General features: G+C 32.9%; 4 protein-coding genes across 4 annotated transcripts; 3 read left to right on the top strand and 1 right to left on the bottom strand.

Moving 5' to 3' along the window:
- On the top strand, positions 2,413 to 7,048 carry LOC104725947 (cyclic nucleotide-gated ion channel 4). Its single transcript, XM_010444699.2, has 8 exons — positions 2,413 to 3,156; positions 3,771 to 3,986; positions 4,556 to 4,869; positions 5,022 to 5,130; positions 5,252 to 5,488; positions 5,576 to 5,662; positions 6,148 to 6,512; positions 6,769 to 7,048. The coding sequence occupies exons 1-8, from the start codon at positions 2,542 to 2,544 to the stop codon at positions 6,920 to 6,922; spliced, it is 2,097 nt and encodes a 698-aa protein (XP_010443001.1). The 5' UTR covers positions 2,413 to 2,541; the 3' UTR covers positions 6,923 to 7,048.
- On the top strand, positions 8,682 to 10,095 carry LOC104725946. The gene is made up of 2 exons (XM_010444698.1): positions 8,682 to 9,341; positions 9,591 to 10,095. The coding sequence occupies exons 1-2, from the start codon at positions 8,850 to 8,852 to the stop codon at positions 9,948 to 9,950; spliced, it is 852 nt and encodes a 283-aa protein (XP_010443000.1). The 5' UTR covers positions 8,682 to 8,849; the 3' UTR covers positions 9,951 to 10,095.
- On the top strand, positions 13,563 to 15,247 carry LOC104725945 (myb-related protein 330-like). The gene is made up of 3 exons (XM_010444697.1): positions 13,563 to 13,769; positions 13,956 to 14,085; positions 14,429 to 15,247. The coding sequence occupies exons 1-3, from the start codon at positions 13,637 to 13,639 to the stop codon at positions 15,132 to 15,134; spliced, it is 969 nt and encodes a 322-aa protein (XP_010442999.1). The 5' UTR covers positions 13,563 to 13,636; the 3' UTR covers positions 15,135 to 15,247.
- LOC109127435 (putative defensin-like protein 70) lies at positions 17,701 to 18,110 on the bottom strand. The gene is made up of 2 exons (XM_019232103.1): positions 18,031 to 18,110; positions 17,701 to 17,869 (listed from the first exon to the last, which is right to left on the bottom strand). Exons 1-2 carry the CDS (start codon positions 18,108 to 18,110, stop codon positions 17,701 to 17,703), a joined length of 249 nt encoding a protein of 82 aa, XP_019087648.1.

The following is a 23,068-nucleotide window of genomic DNA, read 5'->3' as shown; positions in this document are numbered from 1 at the left end:
CCCCCCAACAATCTTACAATCGCTCAATATTTCAAAAACTGCCTCGGCCCATAAAGACTTTTTTTTTGTTGCTTTTTTCATATTATTATAAATAAATAAAAAAACAGAAAAAACAATAGAGAGAAACTTACAAAATAATTTAGGAAACAAAGATATGCCCAAAGAGTACAGCGAGTATATAGAGAACAACGGTCTAAAAATAATGTAATAAACAATAATGAAAGAGAGATAAAGAGTTGGAAGATCGAATTTTGAGGTGGGGAGACGTTAGAGAGTGATGGTTAGAATTGCCATATGTAAGTTATGTACATATTCTAAAGAGATGACAAATCACTATGTTGGAGTTTAGTGAACAAGGAAGTTCAAAATACTTTTATTACTCAAAAACCCAACAAAAATGAACATTTCATGTGACTCATGCCAAACACATATCTTCTATCTTCCACTTTTTCTATTTTATAAACTCGGTTTTATATGCTGACAATATAATCTCCATGCTTAAGATTATATGTGGTATATCTCCTTTATCGAGAATACTTATATAGAGATATAATAATATAACAATTTTTGTGTTGCTACCGCTGATAATTTTTGGATTGGAGATCCACTAACCTCATTTACAAATTTTCATGAACCCGAATCAAGCATGCATACAAAAATAAAGTGGCCGGCGTTGAATGTTTAGAAGATAATCAAACGATAGCTCCATGAACTATTAAATGTTTCTAATTGTATAGACACATGAAGGGCTTATGAGGCGTTGATGAATAGTTAGTGGATTAATCGTCACTTGACGACTCACATCAACAAATAGGTGTAATCATCATGTAGAAGAGTGAAGACAATCAAGCGATAACTACATGGGAATATTAAGTAGTTCTAATTGTATTTGGATCATGATCACTTTTTGTTTACCGTCATGTATACTATATATCAGTGTTCAAGAAAGCGCTAGGCGGAATCTGGACGGTGATCCAACGCCTAGCGCCTAGAACGCTTAGTCGGGGTTTAGATGGTTTTTAGGCGGTTTAGGCGTTTACAACATAAAACATTATATATATATATATAATTATATTAAAATATATGTTATAAAAAATAAAATTTTTATAAATTATAAACAATGGTAAGAAAAATACATTTATTTAAGTTATATTAACAACATATAAATATTTATAATTACATATATAGATATAAAACATAATAATTTAATTATATGTAATTTAAAAATCAAAAATAAATATTAAAATAAAATGTATGTAATTTTAAGCGGGTTAAGCGGTTATCTAGGCGTCTGCTGAACGCCTAGCGCCTAGACGGCGCCTTGGCGGCCGCCTAGACCGCTTTCTTGAACACTGCTATATATGCATACTTGTATGTAATTTAAACTTTTCTTTGGCTTAATGAGGTCTACTAATTAAAATTACTAAATTATCACTTTCTTGTTTTACTATAATAGCATATTAGCATATATGTTGTCTCGACAAAATTCTATTTAAGCTCCATTTTTTTGTCTAACAGTGTTATTTATACTCTTAATGTAAACCCGTTATTCTACTAAAATTAACGTATCGTTATATATTATATGCGTACACCTTTGTTCTTCAATTATTAACTATTGTGTCATTTCTTATCAGCTTATAGTACAATTTCAGCTTTATGTTATTTTATTTCAACTTTGTTTTACTAATTTAACAGGATCAATTAATAATGATCTCGTATATTATTGAATCGACAATGATATATACAGTCACCATCTAGATGTTTGTTTGCTTCTCTAGTATACTACAAAAGCTATTAAAAATATAAGAAACAAAAAATACATAATCCTTAAGATAAAAAACATCTATGACGATGAAGAAAAAGAACAAAACCTTTTCGACTCTCTCTTGTTGATTTGCTTCGAACGTATCTACGAATGAGACCAAACAGTCCGAACTCATGGTACTCTTACGTTGTTGTCAAATTACAGGAACACCCTCCACCTCTGAACTGAGCATTATTTTTTTTTTATATAGATTGTAACTAAAATATAGTCGTGAGATATCTTACTAAATATTGGCTTCATGTTGAAGTGATCCTTTTTTGTTAATAATTAAATTTTGGATTTTATACCATTTAAAATACTACATTGCTCCCTGATATTTATATTTTATTCTTTTCTTTCCATTCATAACCTCTTTTGGTCCCTCATGAAAATTTGATATATGAATTGTTACAACTTTTTACATGTTTGTGTGTTACTACTTACTACTAGTTGACTACGTACAAAAGTAAAATAATTTTTCTACAACATTTTAAACTAGGAATTTACTCTTAGTAATGTAATAAATATTCATTACAAGGGCATAATGGTAAATGGATTAGCATCTCTAGCTTATAGAATATCCTTTTTCTTAGACAATTAGACAACGTTTCTCTTCATTCTCCAAAAAAAAGAAAAAACTCTTTCCATTGTAGAGAACTTCACAAAAAGAACTATTTAATTTTATCATCTGCCTCTCCCTCTCTCTCTGTGTTGCATGCGTTTAGCTAGTACTCTCAATGGCCACAGAGCAAGAACTCACACGGACGCTACGTTTCTCACGCGACTCACGCGCGTCAAGCAGCGTTGGATACTACTCAGACGAAGATAACACTGAGGAGGAGGAGGACGAAGAAGAAGAAGAGATGGAAGAGATTGAAGAGGAGGAGAAAGAAGAAGAAGAAGATCCACGTGTAGGGCTCACGTGCGGAGGAAGAAGAAACGGGTCAAGCAATAACAACAACAAATGGATGATGTTGGGTCGAATACTTGACCCGAGATCCAAATGGGTTCAAGAATGGAACAGAGTCTTTCTCCTCGTGTGCGCGACGGGTCTATTCGTAGACCCGCTTTTTCTCTACACCATATCGGTGAACGACGCGTGTATGTGTCTCCTCGTCGACGGTTGGCTCGCTCTCACCGTCACTGCCTTACGCTCCATGACCGATCTTTTGCACTTGTGGAATATTTGGATTCAGTTCAAGATTGCTCGCCGGTGGCCTTATCCCGGCGGATATAGCGACGACGATAACAACAAAGGAGGTGTGATACGGGGCTCTACGAGGGTTGTTCCACCTTACGTTAAGAAGAGAGGGTTCTTCTTCGATCTCTTCGTCATCTTACCATTACCTCAGGTTAGTCAATATTTTAACTGTCTTATTTTAAAGAATACTGATTTTAATTGTTATTTCTTTCTAAACTACAGAAAAAAATCCATGGAGAAATTTTGAAAGTTTACCAAAAAAAATAAACTCATTAGAAATCGTTCAAAACTATGCTATGTAAGTTGTTTTGGACGATCATATCATATAGTTTTAATATGCACTTCCTTATTTAGGTTGTTTTGGACGATCATATCACTTATTTAATAATGCACACATTTAGTCGCTCCAAGTTTACTTTAGAATATGATCATTTAGATAGTGACAAACATAAATAAATATTTCTACATATGGAGGAAGATTTCTCGCGAGTTAACAATACAGTTACTAGCATTGTTTAAAGGCACAATCATAGTAATCAAATCTAGTACTGAACTAAAAATTGACTAATCTAGAAAAAAGAATCTTATATCTAAATAATTATATGGTCTGAAAGAACTCTCACTTAGTCTGACCTAATCATGTTCGTGTGTGGACCAAAAATAATACAGTTCATTCGTTTTCAATTATCTATTCGTATTGTACATTTTTGTTTTCTTGTTACAATTATTTAATTTAAAAGTTATAAATAAAAATATTGAGAGCAGGTGGTGTTGTGGGTGGTGATACCTTCTCTTCTAAAGAGAGGCTCTGTGACTTTAGTGGTGTCAGTTTTGCTTGTAACATTCCTCTTTCAATATCTACCGAAGATATATCATTCAATCCGCCATCTCCGCCGCAATGCTACTCTCTCCGGTTACATCTTCGGCACCGTCTGGTGGGGAATTGCACTAAACATGATTGCTTATTTCGTCGCGGCTCATGTAAGTTATCTTATCATCTAGTATATGTAAATTTATCATTTCACGGCGGATTAGGATTTCAATGATTGAGCTATACACATATACAACTTATTTTACGACTAGTTATATGTTTTGAATGTTTTATTTTTTTGAGTGGGTAATTTAATAAAATTACTAATCCATGGAGAAAGAGTTGAATTTTTCAGGTGCCAAATAATTATATTTTATAAGATTTTGGTTGTAAGATTATTTAAGGTACCTAAAATTTTTTGTCACATGGACCTTTTCCATTGCTGTGGGAGTTTTCTTTTAAAAGAAAAAATAAATCAGAAAATGCCATATTGAGAAAAGATTTGTTAGGAGGAAGGTATGATTCTTTCGATCACACAAGTCGCAATCAGATTATTTAATGAAACTAAACACAACTTGCTTTGGTTTTTACGTATGATTAAATTACGAAAGTCTAAGTTAGAGTAATATTAAAATATGCAATCATTAGCTTAACTTTTATTTATCCCTGGATGACTCATCAGGTTACTATTTACAATTATAATCCCCTACTATCTCATATATATGTTTATGAACTATAGGCAGCAGGAGCATGTTGGTACCTGTTAGGAGTTCAAAGATCAGCGAAATGTCTTAAAGAACAATGTGAAGATACGATAGGATGCGACATAAGGATGTTGTCATGTAAAGAACCAGTGTACTATGGCACGACCGTGATGGTCCTTGATAGAGCTAGACTGGCTTGGGCACAAAACCATCAAGCCCGATCTGTTTGCTTAGATATCAACACTAACTACACATATGGTGCTTATCAGTGGACCATTCAACTTGTGAGCAATGAAAGCCGGTTGGAGAAAATCCTTTTTCCTATCTTTTGGGGTCTCATGACTTTAAGGTATTTCATATCCTAACTGGTTTAATTGTTCAACTTTCAAAACCAGTACGGTGTGAATTTTAGTTAATTCTTCACAGAAGAAACGTCTGACCAAATTTAATCGAATAAATTTTTATCTTTAATTCATTTGTTTTTATTACATACTTAATCAGCACATTTGGAAATTTGGAGAGCACAACAGAGTGGTCGGAGGTTGTCTTCAATATAATAGTTCTAACAAGTGGTCTTCTTCTCGTTACCATGTTGATCGGTAATATCAAGGTACATATACATATATATATATATATACATATATATAGCTAAAATCTTTTTCTCATAATTTAGTTAATAAAATGGTAATTACGCTACGGAATTTTGATATGTTTCACATTTAAAAATGAAGGTATTTCTGCACGCAACAACTTCAAAGAAGCAAGCAATGCACTTGAAAATGAGAAACGTAGAGTGGTGGATGAAGAAGAGACATTTGCCGTTAGGGTTTAGGCAGCGAGTCCGGAACTATGAGCGGCAGAGATGGGCCGCTATGCGCGGTGTAGACGAGTGTGAGATGGTTCAGAACCTTCCGGAAGGTCTTAGGAGAGACATCAAATACCATCTCTGTTTAGATTTGGTCCGACAGGTTAGATTCATTACAATCAATTATTTATTCAAGAAGAAGAAGCGATTTAATGATAATTGATCAAATCAGTAGTTGGATTTTTGTTAGGTTCCATTGTTTCAGCATATGGATGATTTGGTGCTTGAGAATATATGCGACCGTGTCAAGTCTCTTATTTTCACCAAAGGAGAAACAGTAAGTCATCTTCAAAACCATTAGAAATATATTTTTCAATGTCACGAAGCTATCTAGTTTAGAAATTCATATTATAGACTTATAGAGCGGAATAATAATATGCAAAGACAAAACACAGAAAACACTTAAACAACTCTTCAAAAAAATTTGCAAAACTTATTAATTTATTTATTCTGATTTGCTAAAAGGTTTCGTTTTATTGGTCTCGAATTTAATTCATCCACATGTGATTCTTTATCGCAATAGTAGCATGAAACTGATTCATACAAATCGATCAATATTTTGTGATTGGGTTAGTTTGTGAAAGATTGTGCGACAACTTTGTAACTAATTCCGTTGAAATTTGTTTGCGACATAATTTATATATTTTTTTTTTCTTTTGTTGCATTTAAAGAGATCGTAACGGGTTTCTAACCATTGTGTAACGTGGGAGCCAAGAAACCTTCAACGATTAGCACAAAGTAATGTTCTTGTTTTAAATGCAGATTCAGAAAGAAGGAGATGCAGTGCAGAGAATGTTATTCGTAGTGAGAGGTCATCTTCAAAGCAGTCAGTTATTAAGAGACGGCGTCAAGAGCTGTTGCATGTTAGGTCCGGGAAATTTTAGTGGCGACGAGCTTCTCTCGTGGTGTCTCCGACGGCCCTTCGTGGAGAGGCTACCGTCGTCTTCTTCAACGCTTGTAACACTCGAGACCACCGAAGCATTTGGGCTCGACGCCGAGGACGTTAAGTACGTGACGCAGCATTTTCGTTACACTTTTGTCAATGAGAAAGTTAAACGCAGTGCTCGCTATTATTCTCCTGGTTGGCGGACTTGGGCTGCGGTTGCGGTTCAGCTAGCTTGGCGGAGGTACGTCTTATTTTTTTAGTATATTCAAACTCATTGAAATCATTTTCAAAAAAAAAAAATGAAAAATTTCTTTTATTTTGCATATTAAAAAAATGCATAACTATGTTCTATTTTATCTCTCAAATTATAAGCAACCAAAATAGAAAAGTGGTAGTTTAAGAGCTTCTTTTGTTTATCTATATACAAATTGAAGACATTTTTAATTATGTGATAATGGCATTACATAGAAAGTAAATAGTTTGTATTAACGTGACAGGTACAAGCATAGGCTAACGTTGACGTCACTGTCATTCATAAGGCCGAGAAGACCATTGTCGAGATGTGCTTCGTTAGGAGAAGACAAATTGAGGCTCTATACAGCAATCTTAACCTCTCCGAAACCTAATCCCGACGATTTCGATGATTATTGATTGACACTATATCACTATTTTTATTATCTCTACTATTTTTTTTTTCTCCAAAATTCATTACTACATTATTTCTGTGGTCATCAATTTTTATTAATTATATATATATATATATAATTAATCATAGAATAGCATATGATTAAATTAATAAAGATTATGGTAGCTTTAGCTAAACAGTTTGGTACACATAGGTGAAAAAGAAAAGAGTAATATAGACGTTTTAGAATTTTTCTTTTTATTAATTAACTGTGAGAAAACTACATACAAAGTTTTCTTCCCTCCATTAGTATCATTATAGTTCTTTTCTTTTTCTTTTTATCTTTTGAAATATTTTGTGATAATAGATACAAACTTATGAAGATTAGGGGAATACGTATTGTAGAATTTTTTTCTTTTGGGGTTTAAGGCTATAGTTAAAAACAAACACAAAAATAGAAATCGCCTAATCAATCTTACCCATAACTCAGTCAATCGTGGTTCTAATGGTATCCATCAACTTCTTTTGCTCTAACACATCAACTTTTGCATTGCGAACTATTGCCACCGCTTCATGCGCCTTTACGTGAAGTTGTTCGGCATTACCCTTGTGTGCCAGAATGATTGTCTCTTTTGCGACTTTCATAGAAACTTAAAATCATATAAATAATGTAATTTTAACTTATGTCGGATGTTCATCTTAAAATACATAATAATTATAGAATATATAATGTTCATGTCGATTAAATTTTCATTTTTAATTTTATTAACTTCGTGAAATCATTGGATTTGTGGTGGATGAATCCTTTGCTTTAGTCTTGATCAAATAATTTCATGTTTCTTTGGAAGCATTTCATTGAAAATTTAATTGTATTTTTGAACTTTGGGCATAGATCGCTCAACTGTTTAACTTGAAGAATTTCAGGTTATAAAAAGATAAAGTTCTCACTCTTGAGAATTTTAAACAAATGCATAAAGAATAATTGTCTATTAATGAACCTAGTTTATGGATAATCTGACATCAATACTTGAAGTTGAAAGTAGTTAAACTTAGATCGGCTACTTGAAACTAATGCAAAGTATAATTTAACTTAGATTGAGAACTTGAACTGACACCTCTTACACCTACAAATGGAGAACCTCAAATCTTTTAGAGACGAGATGAACCAAACTCTCAAACATGGTCCATTCGAAATAGACTATGTTAGAGCTTCTTTATTAGTCTTTGCATGTAGGTTGTAGCTAGCCAAGTGGTCAATATTTGGGACCATATCATGTTTGTTAGAAAGACTTTTTTAATTATTTTTGGTTCACAAATTTAGTCGTTTTTTTTCGTTTTTTATGTCATTTTTAATTATTTTTTTAATCTTATTTGTCTTTTGATTAGATAAATAAAATATTAAATATTTTGGAATTTTAGTATTGTATAATAAAACATTAATCTATTTTCTTAGTTTGTGTGAAACAATTTAACGACAACTAATTTTAACTGGAGGGAGTATTAATATATCGGTTAAATCCGATTGAATGTCCCCATATTAATCTTAAATAACTGATAACTATATGTGAAGAAAATCCTATTGGGTTTGCAAAATTGTTGGTTCAATTTTGTACCGGAAATTAAACCAACCGGTTTGACTTATCTATGTGGTGACTGTTCGTTGAAAGATTTGGTAACCTGTCATGGACTCATATGACGACGTGTCACCCAACACTTCCTTCCTCCCAAAGCAACAACAACAAAACTTCAAACAAATTACAGCTTTTGCCACCAAAGGCCAAATAAGAGAAGAATAATATTGGCTAAAGACACCTTGTTGCCGCCTTTCTCTCATCACCATTAGCCTAAGACTTGTCTCTTCCTCCAATATTTCAATGTTTCTCTGAACATTTTCCCTTTTTTTTTTTCTTGGGGAAACATTTCTGAATATCTTCTGATTTGTTTCTCCCTCCAATGGCGCCTCGTCTTTTCGCATGTTTTGGCGTCAGAGGATCTTCAACTTCCACCACCACCACCGGGAAAGGCGTTTCCGGTCATAACGCGGCTGTTGTAGCTGCGGATGTTCCCGTAGGTGATGGACCTGTTCTTGTTCAGCTTTTCTCTTCTCAAGGATGCAAAACTTCCCCTGAGGCGGAGATGCTCGTATCGCGTCTTGGTCGTGGTGATTTCGATGGAAAGATCCGAAGAGATGGTGTATCTAGTGGTTCTCCGGCGTTGGTTTTGGTTTTTCACGTTGATTATTGGGATCATGTTGGATGGAAAGATCCGCATGGATCGAGTCAGTGGACGGTGAGGCAAAAGGCTTATATCGAGGCGTTGAATCAAGATACGATGTTTACTCCACAGTTTGTTGTTCAAGGTCGTGTTCAATTTCTTGGGAACGAAGAAGAGACGTTGCTTAAGTCTATTGTTGAAGCTCCTAGGTTTCCTTCTCCGGCGTTTCGGGTGAGTAATTTCTTACATTGTGTCATGTTGATGCATGGAATCTATATGATTGATTTCTTACTAGTTACTACTCTATGTGTTATTTTAATGACTAACATGAACGTTAATGGTTCAAAGCATTACATCATTAATTTGTATAAGTAATGTTGTTGTAACATAAACATGAATTTGGCTATGGTTTATCAACATCTTCATGGTTACATTGTGATATCAAGATCAGTGAAACTGTTATCTTGTTTTTTTTATTAGGCCACATTCCAAAGACCAACCTCAGAAACCCTTCAAGTAACTCTCACAGGACCTTTGAGGATGAAAGTGGACTCGCACGGGATGGATATAATGGTGGCGCTATACGAGAATGGTTTAGTAAACGATTGTCCTCGAGGAGAGAACTCAGGAAGAGTCTTGTCCAATGACTACGTTGTGAGAAAGCTAGAAAAGTTATGCAACGTCAAAGATTTGACGCCGAAGAAGATTGTGTCAGGGACGGCTCATTTCACGGTATGGGATGGATTCAACAGCGCTAAATGTGGAGTCGCTGTTTTTCTACAGAACACATCTCTTCAAATTTTCGGTACGCAGAGATTTCAATTGCCTGATGAGATTTGACAAAAGAAACAAAAATTCTGAAATTTATTTGAGAAAATGAAATTTACTCTTTTTGTGTGTTCGTTCATATTTGGTTTATTATTGGAAATTTGTCACTCTCGTTTGTAGGCATTTTGCTTTGTTTAAAATCATTCAGTTTTCTTTCCTTCTAAGTTATGCTTTCCCACTCAACTTTTAGGATAGTATTGTACTAATTGATTAGTTTTTAGGTGATAGTTGACTAACATCGTTTTTTTCTTGGCCGATGTTTCCGACTTCGATGTTGTCAACGGAAAAACAATAATTCTGATGCAAAAATATAAAATATAACCACGACATTATCTTTGTGGTTTGTGGGGTGTTAATCCGCTGCATGTTGACAATATATATTTTTTTCTTTGACTTGTGTTAATTCATTAAGTTTTGTAGGGACGATAATAATTGAAACACAATAGTGAAAGTTACTGGAACGTGTCCTACTCGTACAACATTATCCACGCAGCAAACTGAACTAATGCATAGAAAGAAACATGTCAACGGACCTTTTTCTTCTGTGTCTAAAACATTTGATTACAAGAAAAAGTTAGGGGAAAAAAAAATTACTAACTTAATGTTAGTTACATGAACCATTAACTTGAGATACCCCGATTAAAAGTCTATCCGACTATACAAATAGTTTTTATCTAACTAATCGAAAAATATTATACATAATTTTTACACAAGGAAAATCATACATAATTTATATACAGCCTCATAAATCGTATCATTATATTGTTATTTCTTAAAGTCCATGCGACGATCGAGTAGCCGACGACTACTACAAATGTCTCGCAACTAGATGCAAATTAAAATCATATAAATAACTGTTTCAATATGGATACGGTGTCTCTTTATAGTCTCTAGTGCAAATTAAATAATTTATATATGTTTTCATTGTAGTTTTTTCTTTAAGTCCGTGGGACGACGTCTTACAACCAGATGTGTCAAACCGTATATATAATGAAGATGACTGGTTCGACTTGGAAGGTGCTATAGTCTGTCTAGCCTTTGTTTTTTAGCTCAAATTTTCAAATTTATGAGGTTAACAGAAATAAAAATGTTAATGAAACAAAAGTGCAGTGAAAATCAAACTTACCAATTCAGCAGAGTTCTTAAAGGCTACTCCTTAATCATAATTTTTAACAAATCCTAACTTTAGTTAAATATAATCTAAAAGAATATGATATCTGAATATGAGAAAAATCCAAGAGAGAATCATATAATTGGTTTTACTTGCTACCACATTTGTACGTGTTCAATGCGTCGTGGATATATTTTCCACCATGAAATCTAACGTTAGGTCTGGTTTCCTTTTTTTTTGTTTTGCCAAATTTCTAAGTCTTTTTCCTCTCTTTTTTCTATTTTTATTGTATTAAAGGTTACGTCAGTTTGTGTGTGTGTGTGTGTTTATTAGTTTTTAATATAAAATAAATTGGAAAGATAATAAGCAAGGTTTTTTCGATCATTAATTTCAATTCATGTCTTTATATTTTTCATATATATATATATATATATACTGTATATAAATATTTCATGTATTTATCTTTATGGTCGGCATACATGCGAAAACTAAAAATAAAAAAATAAAATGCATAATAATATTACATAAAATATACACTCGAAGTAGATATGCAACTTTTAGCTACTTAAAGTATAGCAAAATGAGAGGGACTGTTATATATAACATTAACTAATTGAGTAGTTCTTTATTTTTTCAATCAGTACGGTTCGTCCGATCGGATCATATATCAGTTGTAATGTTAGAGCATATTCTAGAACAAACTTAAATGTCGTTTTGAACATATATTATTAAGAAAATCGAGAAAGAAGGATGAGCAAGCAAATGATGTAACGAAGTTTGAAAATTGTGAACAACAATAGAAATTCATACGAAAGAAGAAGAAGAAGAAACTTTAAACTTATAAAAACGAAAATGAAAGTGGTAGCTGGTTAACGAATTGACATGCGGAAGACTTACATAATTGATAGTTTATGTTATGAAAAGACTTGCATAATTGATAGTTGCAAATTATAAAGGAAAACTAATAAATTTGAAACGACGTCCCAATTGTGTTCGTCAAAATTTTCTATGACAGCGATTATATTTAATGTTCCTAAGAAGACAAATTATTGTGCTAATTAAATTTTAATATTGGGTTGTTGGGATTATTGTAGATAGAACCAGGCAATAACATAATCTACCAATAATAATTTACAGCATTTCCTTTAAATAATATTTGACCAGATTGTCCGGATTTTTTTTTGTCGTCTTGGTAATTATCATTATTATTTTGTTTTTGATATCTTACTTTTTTTTTATTGTTACAAATAGAATTATACATCGGAAAAAAAAATTTACACTGATAAATAGAATCTATTGATTATAAAGCTTATGAATATACATTAACAGATCAATATAGATTCCAAAAGATCTGAAATAGTAATAAGTTTTACAATATCAAATCAAGTTCCTTAATCGACTTGTCAAATCATCCATTTCGGATTGAAACCAAAGTCTCTTGCAATTCAGTAACACCAGGCGGTATTTTGCACTCACTCACTTACAGACACATGTAAATTATATTTTATTGTTTGATCAATTACACATGTATTTTGACCATTGACATGCCTTGTTCTTTACGTATGTTTCACTGCTACAACGCTTTGTCGTTAATTTACCTAACTTAGTAAAAACAAAATACATGTCTACGGTTATGATCAGTTATTGACTTATTGTTGTTGTTATATATAAACTCTGGTGTGATGCCCAACTCAAACTGAGAGTTTCAACCACTTTGATCGGATTTCTAAATTCAAGCAGCACAATAATATAGCTTGCTTCTGAAATTTTATAACACTTGGATCCATTTGCATTTTTATAACTTATGTTTTTTTTTACTCTATCAGAGTCATTCTTTACACACTTCCTTACTCGATTTTTTTTGGGCAAATCCTTTTCTATTTTCAAAATTTTACAAATAAACATATTCATTGAATATAAACAGTAACCACGTCTTGGTCAATTATATTCTATATGTTTCGTCTGTCTATTTATGTATGCATGTATATCAGTTGCTACTATTTACATACAAGTATTAAATTAATTGTATAGTGATGACTAATGGGTAAAACACTAAACAACATACACGCAACATAGCTATCTTGAAAACAAACTTAGCTATCTTGAAAACTGTTTGATGATTTGAGACAAAGGGACCAAAACAAATGGAACCTTCCTCACAAATCTATATGACATATACGTCTTCATACACCACCCAGATTATGCCACGTGTTCTCTCTCCATCGAAATTAATTAGTTTAGGGTTAATAGAGATGGGTTTAGTAGTCTCATGCTCTTTGTTTGTTTCTAAGGACTTTAAAAATAGAAAGCAATTTTTACCAGCTTTTGTTTTGTCAACATAATAAGCTGTTCCTTTTATTTTTATTTTCTACGTATTTCATCAAGAAAAGACACGTATTTAGATAGATGATGGAAGGACGGTACCAAATCATCTTGACTTGACTTTGCATATTCCATATATATTATATATTTTTGTATATACATGTTCATGAAAAAACCATAATTTCTTTGTAATCAAGTTGAAAAAGCTATTAGCCTCATTCTCTCTTTCTCTCTTTTGAGCTCACACATAACATTTGGAAAAAACATGGGGAAATCTTCAAGCTCGGAGGAAAGTGAAGTGAAGAAAGGGCCATGGACTCCAGAGGAAGACGAGAAGCTTGTCGGCTATATTCAAATGCACGGTCCCGGAAAATGGCGAACCCTTCCCAAGAACGCCGGTAAATTTCTTCCCCAACTAGCAAAATATAGCAAAATTTTGCGATTTGTATTTACGTTTACGTTTAAAGATTAAGAACAATGATTAGCCTGTTATATCATCTAAATGTCAACATTCGTGTTTTATTACAATTAAAACGTAAAAAAAATCATGGTTCTTATCCTATATGCATGTTAATCTTGAAAAGGGTTAAGAAGATGCGGGAAGAGTTGTAGATTACGATGGACGAATTATCTAAGACCCGATATCAAGAGAGGAGAGTTCTCTCTTCAAGAGGAAGAAACCATCATTCAACTTCATCGTCTTCTTGGAAACAAGTTAGTCTATATCTTAATTCAATTTTCCTATTTTTCATCATTTTAGTGTATAATTGTTAATATGTATGATTAAATTAAGTGACATGACCTAGTTTTCCACTACTACACCTACTTCATTTGGACTTCCATGTCTTTACAATTTTGTTATAATATTACTTGCACATACTTATTTAAATTGTACTAAAAGACAAGATCATAAGCACTATATCAAGGTCAAATGTCTAAAGCTAAGCTTTCAATCTTCAACTCTTTACGCAGCAAATATCTTAGCAAGTCAAAACGATTTATACTTCTCTTTTTAATATCAACTTAAAATCTAACTCAGTTTCTTTCTCTTCTATAGATGGTCTGCCATTGCTATTCACTTACCGGGAAGAACAGATAACGAAATCAAAAACTATTGGAACACACATATAAAAAAGAAACTCTTACGAATGGGGATTGATCCGGTGACTCATTGTCCCCGAATCAATATTCACCAGCTCTCTTCATTTCTCACCTCATCACTGTTCAAATCTATGTCACCACCGATGAATAATCCATTTGACCTCACTACTTCAAATATCAATCCGAATATCTTGAATCACCTCACTTCCTCTCTCAACAACGTTCAGAACGAATCATACCAACATCACCAACCAAACCAACAGCTTCAAAACGACCTAAACACTGATCAAACCACTTTCACCGGTTTGCTCAACTCAACACCACCAGTTCAATGGCAAAACAATGGAGAGTACTTGGGAGACTATCTCAGTTATACCGGTTCAGGTGATCCATCTAGTAACCAAGTCCCTCAACTCGGAAACCACTCAGCGGCCGCATTTGTATCCGACCAAATTAACGACGGTGAGACTTTTAAGGACGGGTGGAATTTTAGTTCATCAATGCTTCTGGGAACTTCGTCGAGCAGCTCGACACCATTGAATTCGTCTTCGACTTTTCATGTCAATGGTGGAAGCGAAGACGATAGAGAGAGTTACGGTAGCGACATGTTGATGTTTCATCAGCATCATGATCATAATAATAATGCTTTGAATCTATCATAGTGTTTTATTTCTTGATCTTATTTGGTTTATTTTTCTTTTTGTGGGGTTTGTAATTGTGTTACATATAATTTTGTACTTTTTAAGAGCTTAGTCTATTATTATTGTGATGTTAATGCTTTTTTTCCTTCGACTTTCTGAATACGAAGAACTTTCAATTTGTTTACACAAATGGTCTTAAGAATTAAGGTGGTTGATAAGTGTGTGAAGTGTTTCACGTACTTATAGTAGCTAGCCAGTGTACTAGTTCTTTTTGTTTTTGTTTGTGCATTCTACTAGTTCTCTTTTCTACAAGTTTCTACTTGTCTACTCTCAAAAATTCATAAGGATTTCGTTGGTTCATAATTTTTTTTTGTCAACGGCATTACTAGATCAGCTCAAAAAAAGCCAATTGGAAAAGATGTTAGTTGTAAAGGTAACACTAAACGGTTCAGCACAAACTTTTGGTGCCAAAGAATCCACTTGAACATTTGCACTTCAAAGAACTAGAGAAAGAGAAAATAATTGAACTCCTCCATAGCTTGCATATTGTTTGCGTAGATTATCGAGAAAGCTGATCACTCGGAAGAGAAAGACACCATCTTTACCAGATATGAACAATCCGTGAGAAAAACGACGTCAATAATATCGGCTCCAATTATTCATCGCATAACCCATAGATTTTATTAAATCCAAAGAAATATCATTTGTTATTAGATCTTATATATTCGCATTAAATTTAAAATGTGTATGAATAAAACTTGTTAATTCAAAATCAGTCATAATTTATTTATAAGTTTATATGGAATCTATCAATCAATAAGAAATAAAACGTAACCCCTAAATATAGAAATTTGTTACATGTTATATTATTTTGGAGCTTATTGTGTCATCTATCTTTGCTTTGTTGTGCATTTTCTTATACTAATTTTTGTTTCTCTACGTACGTCGAAGACCTTTCCATTTGTTTCGTCTCAAAAGGTCATAAAATGGTTGACAAGTGCGTAAGTGGATTACATACATACTTAGTATTTTAAAAGCTAAGTACTGTATCCTTTATCTTGGCTTTCTTGTGTCTACTTAAATTGTTGTTTTAAAATCGAAAAACTTTTCATTAGTTCAAAAAGGTCTTCATTCTACTTGTACGCACTTCCCTATACTTGTACTATCTTGAATTTTGATGATTAAGAACACATTTGGTGGAGTACGACATAATAGTGACTAAATTTAATTGGTCATATAGACTCATAGAAGTTTACTTTTCAATTTCAACATAAAAGAACAAAGCAATCGTCGACTTGTATTTATTCCCTTATGTTTAGTTTGAAATAAGCAAAAAACATTGAATAATACGACACCTAAAAGGTAGATTTAAATAGTTATCCACTAGAAGAAAAGGTATATGAGATCCATACACTAACTAGTAGATACATATATATAGTCATGGTTGTTCAAGACACCAAACCCAATTTATAAAACTTTCATACAGTGAGATGAGATATATAGTCAATCTTTGCTTTATCTATTTTTTTTTTGTCTAATTTATTCATGCACACTTTTTTGTGTTATATGTTAATGGCTTAATGCTAATACGATCTTGCATTAAATTAGTCAACCAGATCGCTATTATCTTTTGTATACTACAATATTCATTCTTATCTTAGGTAATAATGATTATCCTTTTATATTAATTAACTTCAATATTTATCAGTTACAAAAGCTTTTACGAGGTCCACCATTGTAGCAAGATGAAATGACGTAACAAAATTTATTTAATTTCATAACGGTGGAAATATGCTACAAGCAGTTAAGCACCCCATGTTGATAGGCTACTGCAAATTTCCTAACTCTCTTTTTTTGTTTAGTTGTGAAAAATAGATATAAACCAATATTATTGATAGTTACTAGTTAGGTTGGTGTTGAACGTCATATACATATAACATAAACTAATTAATTAGGAGCTAGATGCTACTTTGAAAATATGTTATTGACTGAATTACACATTTATACTTATGTACATGTACAGATATATACATATCATAGTATATAATAAAAATATGTGGTCCATTCTAGTCTCTCTTGGATTATTCAAAACAATACATACGCCTAACCATTCATTGAACCTTGCGGCCAAAATATACAATAGAATAATGAAATGATATGAAAGAAAAATAAAATTAATAAATAATACACATTTACTTAAATATTGTATGAGAGGAAAAGTTCTATATTATTTGAGCGAGAGTTAATATGTTCACTAAATAATTAATTCGTTTCTACAACAACAATATTGGAAAAAAATAGAATTCCATAGGAAACACAAGAACCCCCTTTTGTATTTATTTCTTCATCACACAAGAGATGAATGAGATGTAATGTAGACAATTTTCTTAGAAAAATATGCAAGGAAGACAAAACTTTTAATATTTTATCTTGAAAATATCATTTTATTAAATATGTATAATAAAATGTTTAATTAATTTATATATAAATATAATATATATATATATATTACTTTATCTTGTTATAACATCCCCAAACTTAATAGAATCACAATATTAATACCGTTCAAACGCTGATTAATAATTATTTAGTTACTACAACAACAATAATTGAAAGTAGGGGGACTTCCAAAACCAACACAAGAACCCTCTTTGTATTTCTTATTCACACAAATCGTGTTGCACTCGTTGTTGCCAAGTGTAGGAGTGCAAGGATTGAAGCAGAGTTGGCTCGAAGGCTCCCCTGATGGAAAATTATCCATTAGATAAGCCCAATTCATTATATAAGACACACAAACAAGGAAAACCACTCTTAATATAAACACCACAATTTTGACTTTTTTTCTTCTTCTTGTTAGTAATTAAAAAAGGTATTTTAGTAAATCATGCTGAATTTGTTAAATTAGATATTTGAAATACCGGATACTAGATCGGAGGAGACCGCAATGAGAATAGTGAGAGTGAATACAACCAACATTTTCGAGGAAACCATCTTCATACAATTCAATTTCTTACACAGTTTTGAATAGTTTTATGTGTTATGATTATGTTTTTTTCTTGCTTATCAATTTGCAGGCATGTAGTATGTGTATTTATAATTACACCAAATGGTTGGTCAATACTTATATACATAACCATAAATTCATTTTTATATCTCTACCATACATAGTATGACCAATTGACCATTAACTTCTGTAAGAGAATAGCTATATATGCCAAAGATTACTAAGAAAACATGTAGTTAAAAAATATAACCATAATACAGTACAGATAAATTACCATATTGTACGTTACCATATTTTTTTCATAAAGATGCATTACCAATTAATTAGTATGAAAAAGTGTATACTAATAATATTATAGTGAAACCACATGAATTACTTATCAAACTTGCTAGCAAAGAAAATTAATCAATAAATAAAACATGTTTTTATTTATGCATATATTTTTTTTTCTAAGTTGCAAACAAAAAAAATTGAAAAAGAACCTCCCACCTAGTTTTGGTCCTCCTCTAATTGTTAAATAAAAAACAATAATGACAATTAATGAAATTGTGTATTATATTATCCTCCCACTAAAAGAATAATGTTTATACATAATAGTTAGAAAACAAGAACGATTAATAAAAAGTTTGTGAGGAAATTCATGTTGTTCAGTACAACTAGCCAAGTGCCACCCGTGAAAGCCATCTCCAAACACTGTTTGTTGCAGTTCTTATTCTCCGTACTCTTGATAATCCCGTTACAATGGTCAAAGCACGTCTGAGTTTTAGCATTTATTTTCATATCTACAATCATAAGAAAAGGAAAAAATATTATTAGGAAAAATTTACGAATAGATACATCAAATATATATATATCTCAGATTACACTATAAAGAAACACACCACAAAAAAGATCATAGGAAATGGCCAACATAATGACGAGAGAGATTGCAACTGATAATTTGGAAGAAGTCATTCTAAAAGAAAAATAATTTCAAGATATGGTTTATTTTGATGTAAAGGGAGCACTTTGAGCAATTTATATGAAAATATATGATATTTCTATTATAAATATTATTTTGCCCACAATATTATGGTTAAGAGTAAAAGGAGCAAACTTTTTTCTTACTATAGTTATGGTTTAATAATGTAAATTAAACAGTAGTAATCCCAATTAATGAAAATAGAAAAGAAAGGATCCATTATTATTAGCTACAATGGTAGTAAAATCTATGTTTTGATGTAAAAACAAACAAAGCAAATATTATATAAAGAAATTTTGTTGAAAGAGCAAAGGAAAAGGGTATATTATAATAGTCTTCAAATCATAAATAAATTAATTAATTAAATTGGTATATTATTATCTTCTTCTATTTATTAGAAAAGCAAATCAAAGGGTCTATTGTTAAAAAAATGGCTTCAACAATAAAATTCGGTAAAATTTTGATTCAGAACCTTGAAAATTTGGTTTGTTTAAATTTATTAAAAACGAATCTGAATTCAACCAAATTAGACTTTTGGTTTTCCTCTGTCTGAAGTGATAATTAAGGTTTTTTATAAATGTATTTAGTTATGTTCCCCAATCAAACTAAGTTTTTTTTTTTTGTTTTTTTTCGTCCAAGAAAGAAGAAATAAAAATATGAATTAGGGTGTGTTCTTTTAATTAATCAATAGGATTAGTATTTTGAACCAAAATAAATAAAACCAGTTACCAAATTTTAAGCTTCATCTTGCCAGTCAGATAAGTCATATGAACTGAATTATTTAGCCCAATACTGGTTTATTCAAACCGAACTAATTAAATCCATGAGAATAACCCAAAATCTACTTCTCCTTATGAAGAAAAATATGAAAATTACCATCTTCTCTTTCACTAAACGAAAATTATGCATTTAGTTAATAACCCAACATTTTTCATTTTTCCTACGCACAAACAAAACAATAAGATTCCACAAAAACTGGCAGGGGATAAATCACAAAAACAAAACTTTGCTCAAGGCTCACGAAGGAAAATATCAGAATCCAAAAATATAAGCAAACTATAATCCAAAGAAAACCAGAAGAAAACAACAAAGTCCCCTTCACCAAATATCTCTCAAACCTCAAGATGTCCAACTCAAATTTCTTCGCAAAGAATTCAACCCTGGTAACTCTGCTCACCAACCTGCTTCTTCATGCCCCCCCATGAATCTCTCTTATTCCTGCAACTAGGAATAAGAAGGCGGATTTTTAGAATCTGTTCGTCCTTCTTCCTTAAAAATGGTGAACTGGAACTGTTGTGGGCTGGAGAACCTCATGACAGTCCAGCGAATAAGGGAAATAAGAAAATCTATTTATGCTGACCTTTTGTTCCTCATAGAGACGAAAAACAGCTCTGAAAATTTTCTCCAATCTCTTCTCTGGCTGGATTACCCCTCGCATCATCTGGTTCCTCCACTCTGTCTGGATTTAGGGGGCCTTAGCTTGCTTTTTTCTAGAAATAGAGTGTGGAAGTAGAAATCATTATATCTGACATACACTTCATCGATGCCAAAATCAAAGCAAAAGAAAGATATTTCTATGTTACCTTCCTGTATGGTGAATCAGACAGAACTAAACGAGTGGAAATGTGGAACTCCATACAAGATCTTACCTCCTCAAACGCTTCGCCGTGGATTATCACCGGTGATTTCAATGACATTATCCACATCTCTGAAAAAGTAGGAGGCTCACCAAGGCCAGAGAGTTTTTTTTTTTGGATTTGAAATCTTTTATGTCCCCTTGTGATTTGTATGACCTCAAACATACTGAGAGCGATGGCAAATAGTGAGTGGATCCTTACTTACCCGTCTAGACGTAGTGAATATTTGCGATTTGAAGACTCAGACCACCAACCGTTGGTTATTTCCTTTGATCCTAAAAAGAAGAAGAAAAAAGGAATCTTTTGTTATGATAGACGGCAAAAGGATATCCCGGAGGTTCATAAACTTGTCCTTGAGGCATGGAACTTACATGATGACTCTAGTGTAGATCAGAGAATTTCATACTGCATAGATGCCATTATCACCTGGAGTAAAAAGCTACATCTCAATTGTCAAAAAGAGATTCTTACCCTCAGAGACCAATTAGAGGAATAAATGGTGGATAACAGTGCACCCCAAGAACTCATTGACCGCTTAAACACTGTCCTTCTCTTAGCCTACCAAAAAGAAGAAGCTTTTTGGAAACAATGAAGCAACAATCTCTGGTTAACTCTCGGAGATAAGAACACCAGTTTTTTCCATGCCTCTACAAAAGGAAGAAATGCAGTCAATAACATTTCTATAATTGAATCAAAGGAGGGACATCCATTTTTTGAAGAGAAGGAGATCATTTTTGTAAACTCAGACTAGTACCAGCACATTTTTACGTCTCAATCGGATGAAAAAGCTTCAATTATCGTAGCTGGCCTCAATCCTTGTAAATTCCAGGAAAAGAATGACAAGCTTATCCAGATGCCATTAGATATTGTAGTGAAGAATCTGTGTTTCTCTGTACACGCTGATAAAACCCCAGGTCCAGATGGTTTCTCTGCTAGCTTTTTTCAGTCGAACTGGAAAACAGTGGGAGAGTAAATAGTCACTAAAGTCCAAAACTTTTACAACCATGGAGTCTTGCCACGAAAAATAAACCATACTCATGTGAGACTCATCTCAAAAATCACAAATCCATTGAAGGTATCAGACTACATACCTATTACCTTATGTTCATGTATTACAAGATAATCTCCAAACTTCTAGCTAAACGATTACAACCAGTCCTAAATACATGTATCTTGGAGAACCAATCAGTCTTTGTCCCGCAATGTGCTATCTCAGATAACGTCCTGATAACCCATGAAACTCTCCACTACCTCAAGACCTCTAGTGCAAAAAAAATATATTTTATGGCTGTTAAAACTAGTATGAGTAAGCCCGATAACAGGCTGGAGTGGGATTTCATCAAAGCGGATTTTGAAAGAATGGGTTTTCACCATCAATAGATCCAGTGGATCACACAATGCATAATTACAATATTGTATTCGTACCTCCTTACTCGACAAGCTAAAGGCTCAGTCACCCTAGGACGGGGCATCAGACAAGGCGACCCGCTTTCACCCTACATCTTCATTATATGCAGTGAATTACTTTGTGGACTTTGCTCTAAAGCTCAGCAGCAAGGTAGTCTAATTGGTATCCGAGTCACAAATGGAAACCCTCGAGTTAATCATCTGTTCTTTGCGGATGATACGTTGTTCCTCTGTTGATATGATCCCAGAAGTTGTCACAAATAGAGAAACATCCTGCAATTATATGAAATAGCATCAAACTAACAAATAAATCAATCAAAATCAGCTATTATCTTCTCTGCTAAAACCTCCGAAGATACCAAATAAAAAACTAAAAGAATTCTAGGGATTGAAAAGGAAGGAGGACAAGGGAAATATCTAGGGCTACCTGAGCTGTTTGGAAGTAAACAGAAAGATCTTTTCAGCTTGATAGTAGACTGAATCAAACAAAAAGCCCTCATCTGGTCATCAAGATTTCTCTCTTCCGTAGGTAAACTCACCATGTTAAAGTTGGTACTTGCAGCCATGCCTACATATACGATGACATACTTTAAGATCCCAAACAATCTGTGCAAAAGGATACAGTCAGCGTTGACAAGATTTTGGTGGGATACTAAAACTAGAAAAGAAGAAAATATGCTGGATTTCATGTAAAAAGATGACAAAGTCTTAAAAGAGTAGGTGCATCCTCACATCCCCTACCTGCCTGTTAGCCAAAGCTCTCTTAGGCAAATATTGTCGGTCCAGCTCTTTCTTGGATTGTACTGTTCCCAATTCGGCCACCCACGGCTGGTGCAACCCCTGTATGGGGCGAGATCTTCTAAAACCTCAGATTGGATACATTATAGGGGCTGGTAACTCTATATCTGTCTAGAGAAATTTGTGACTCTCTTTAAGCTCATCAACT

Source organism: Camelina sativa, chromosome 11 (assembly GCF_000633955.1).
Source record: "Camelina sativa cultivar DH55 chromosome 11, Cs, whole genome shotgun sequence".
NCBI classification, from domain to species: Eukaryota; Viridiplantae; Streptophyta; class Magnoliopsida; order Brassicales; family Brassicaceae; genus Camelina; species Camelina sativa.
Note: the sequence above shows the minus strand (reverse complement) of the source record. Positions and strands in the feature narration are given on the sequence as shown.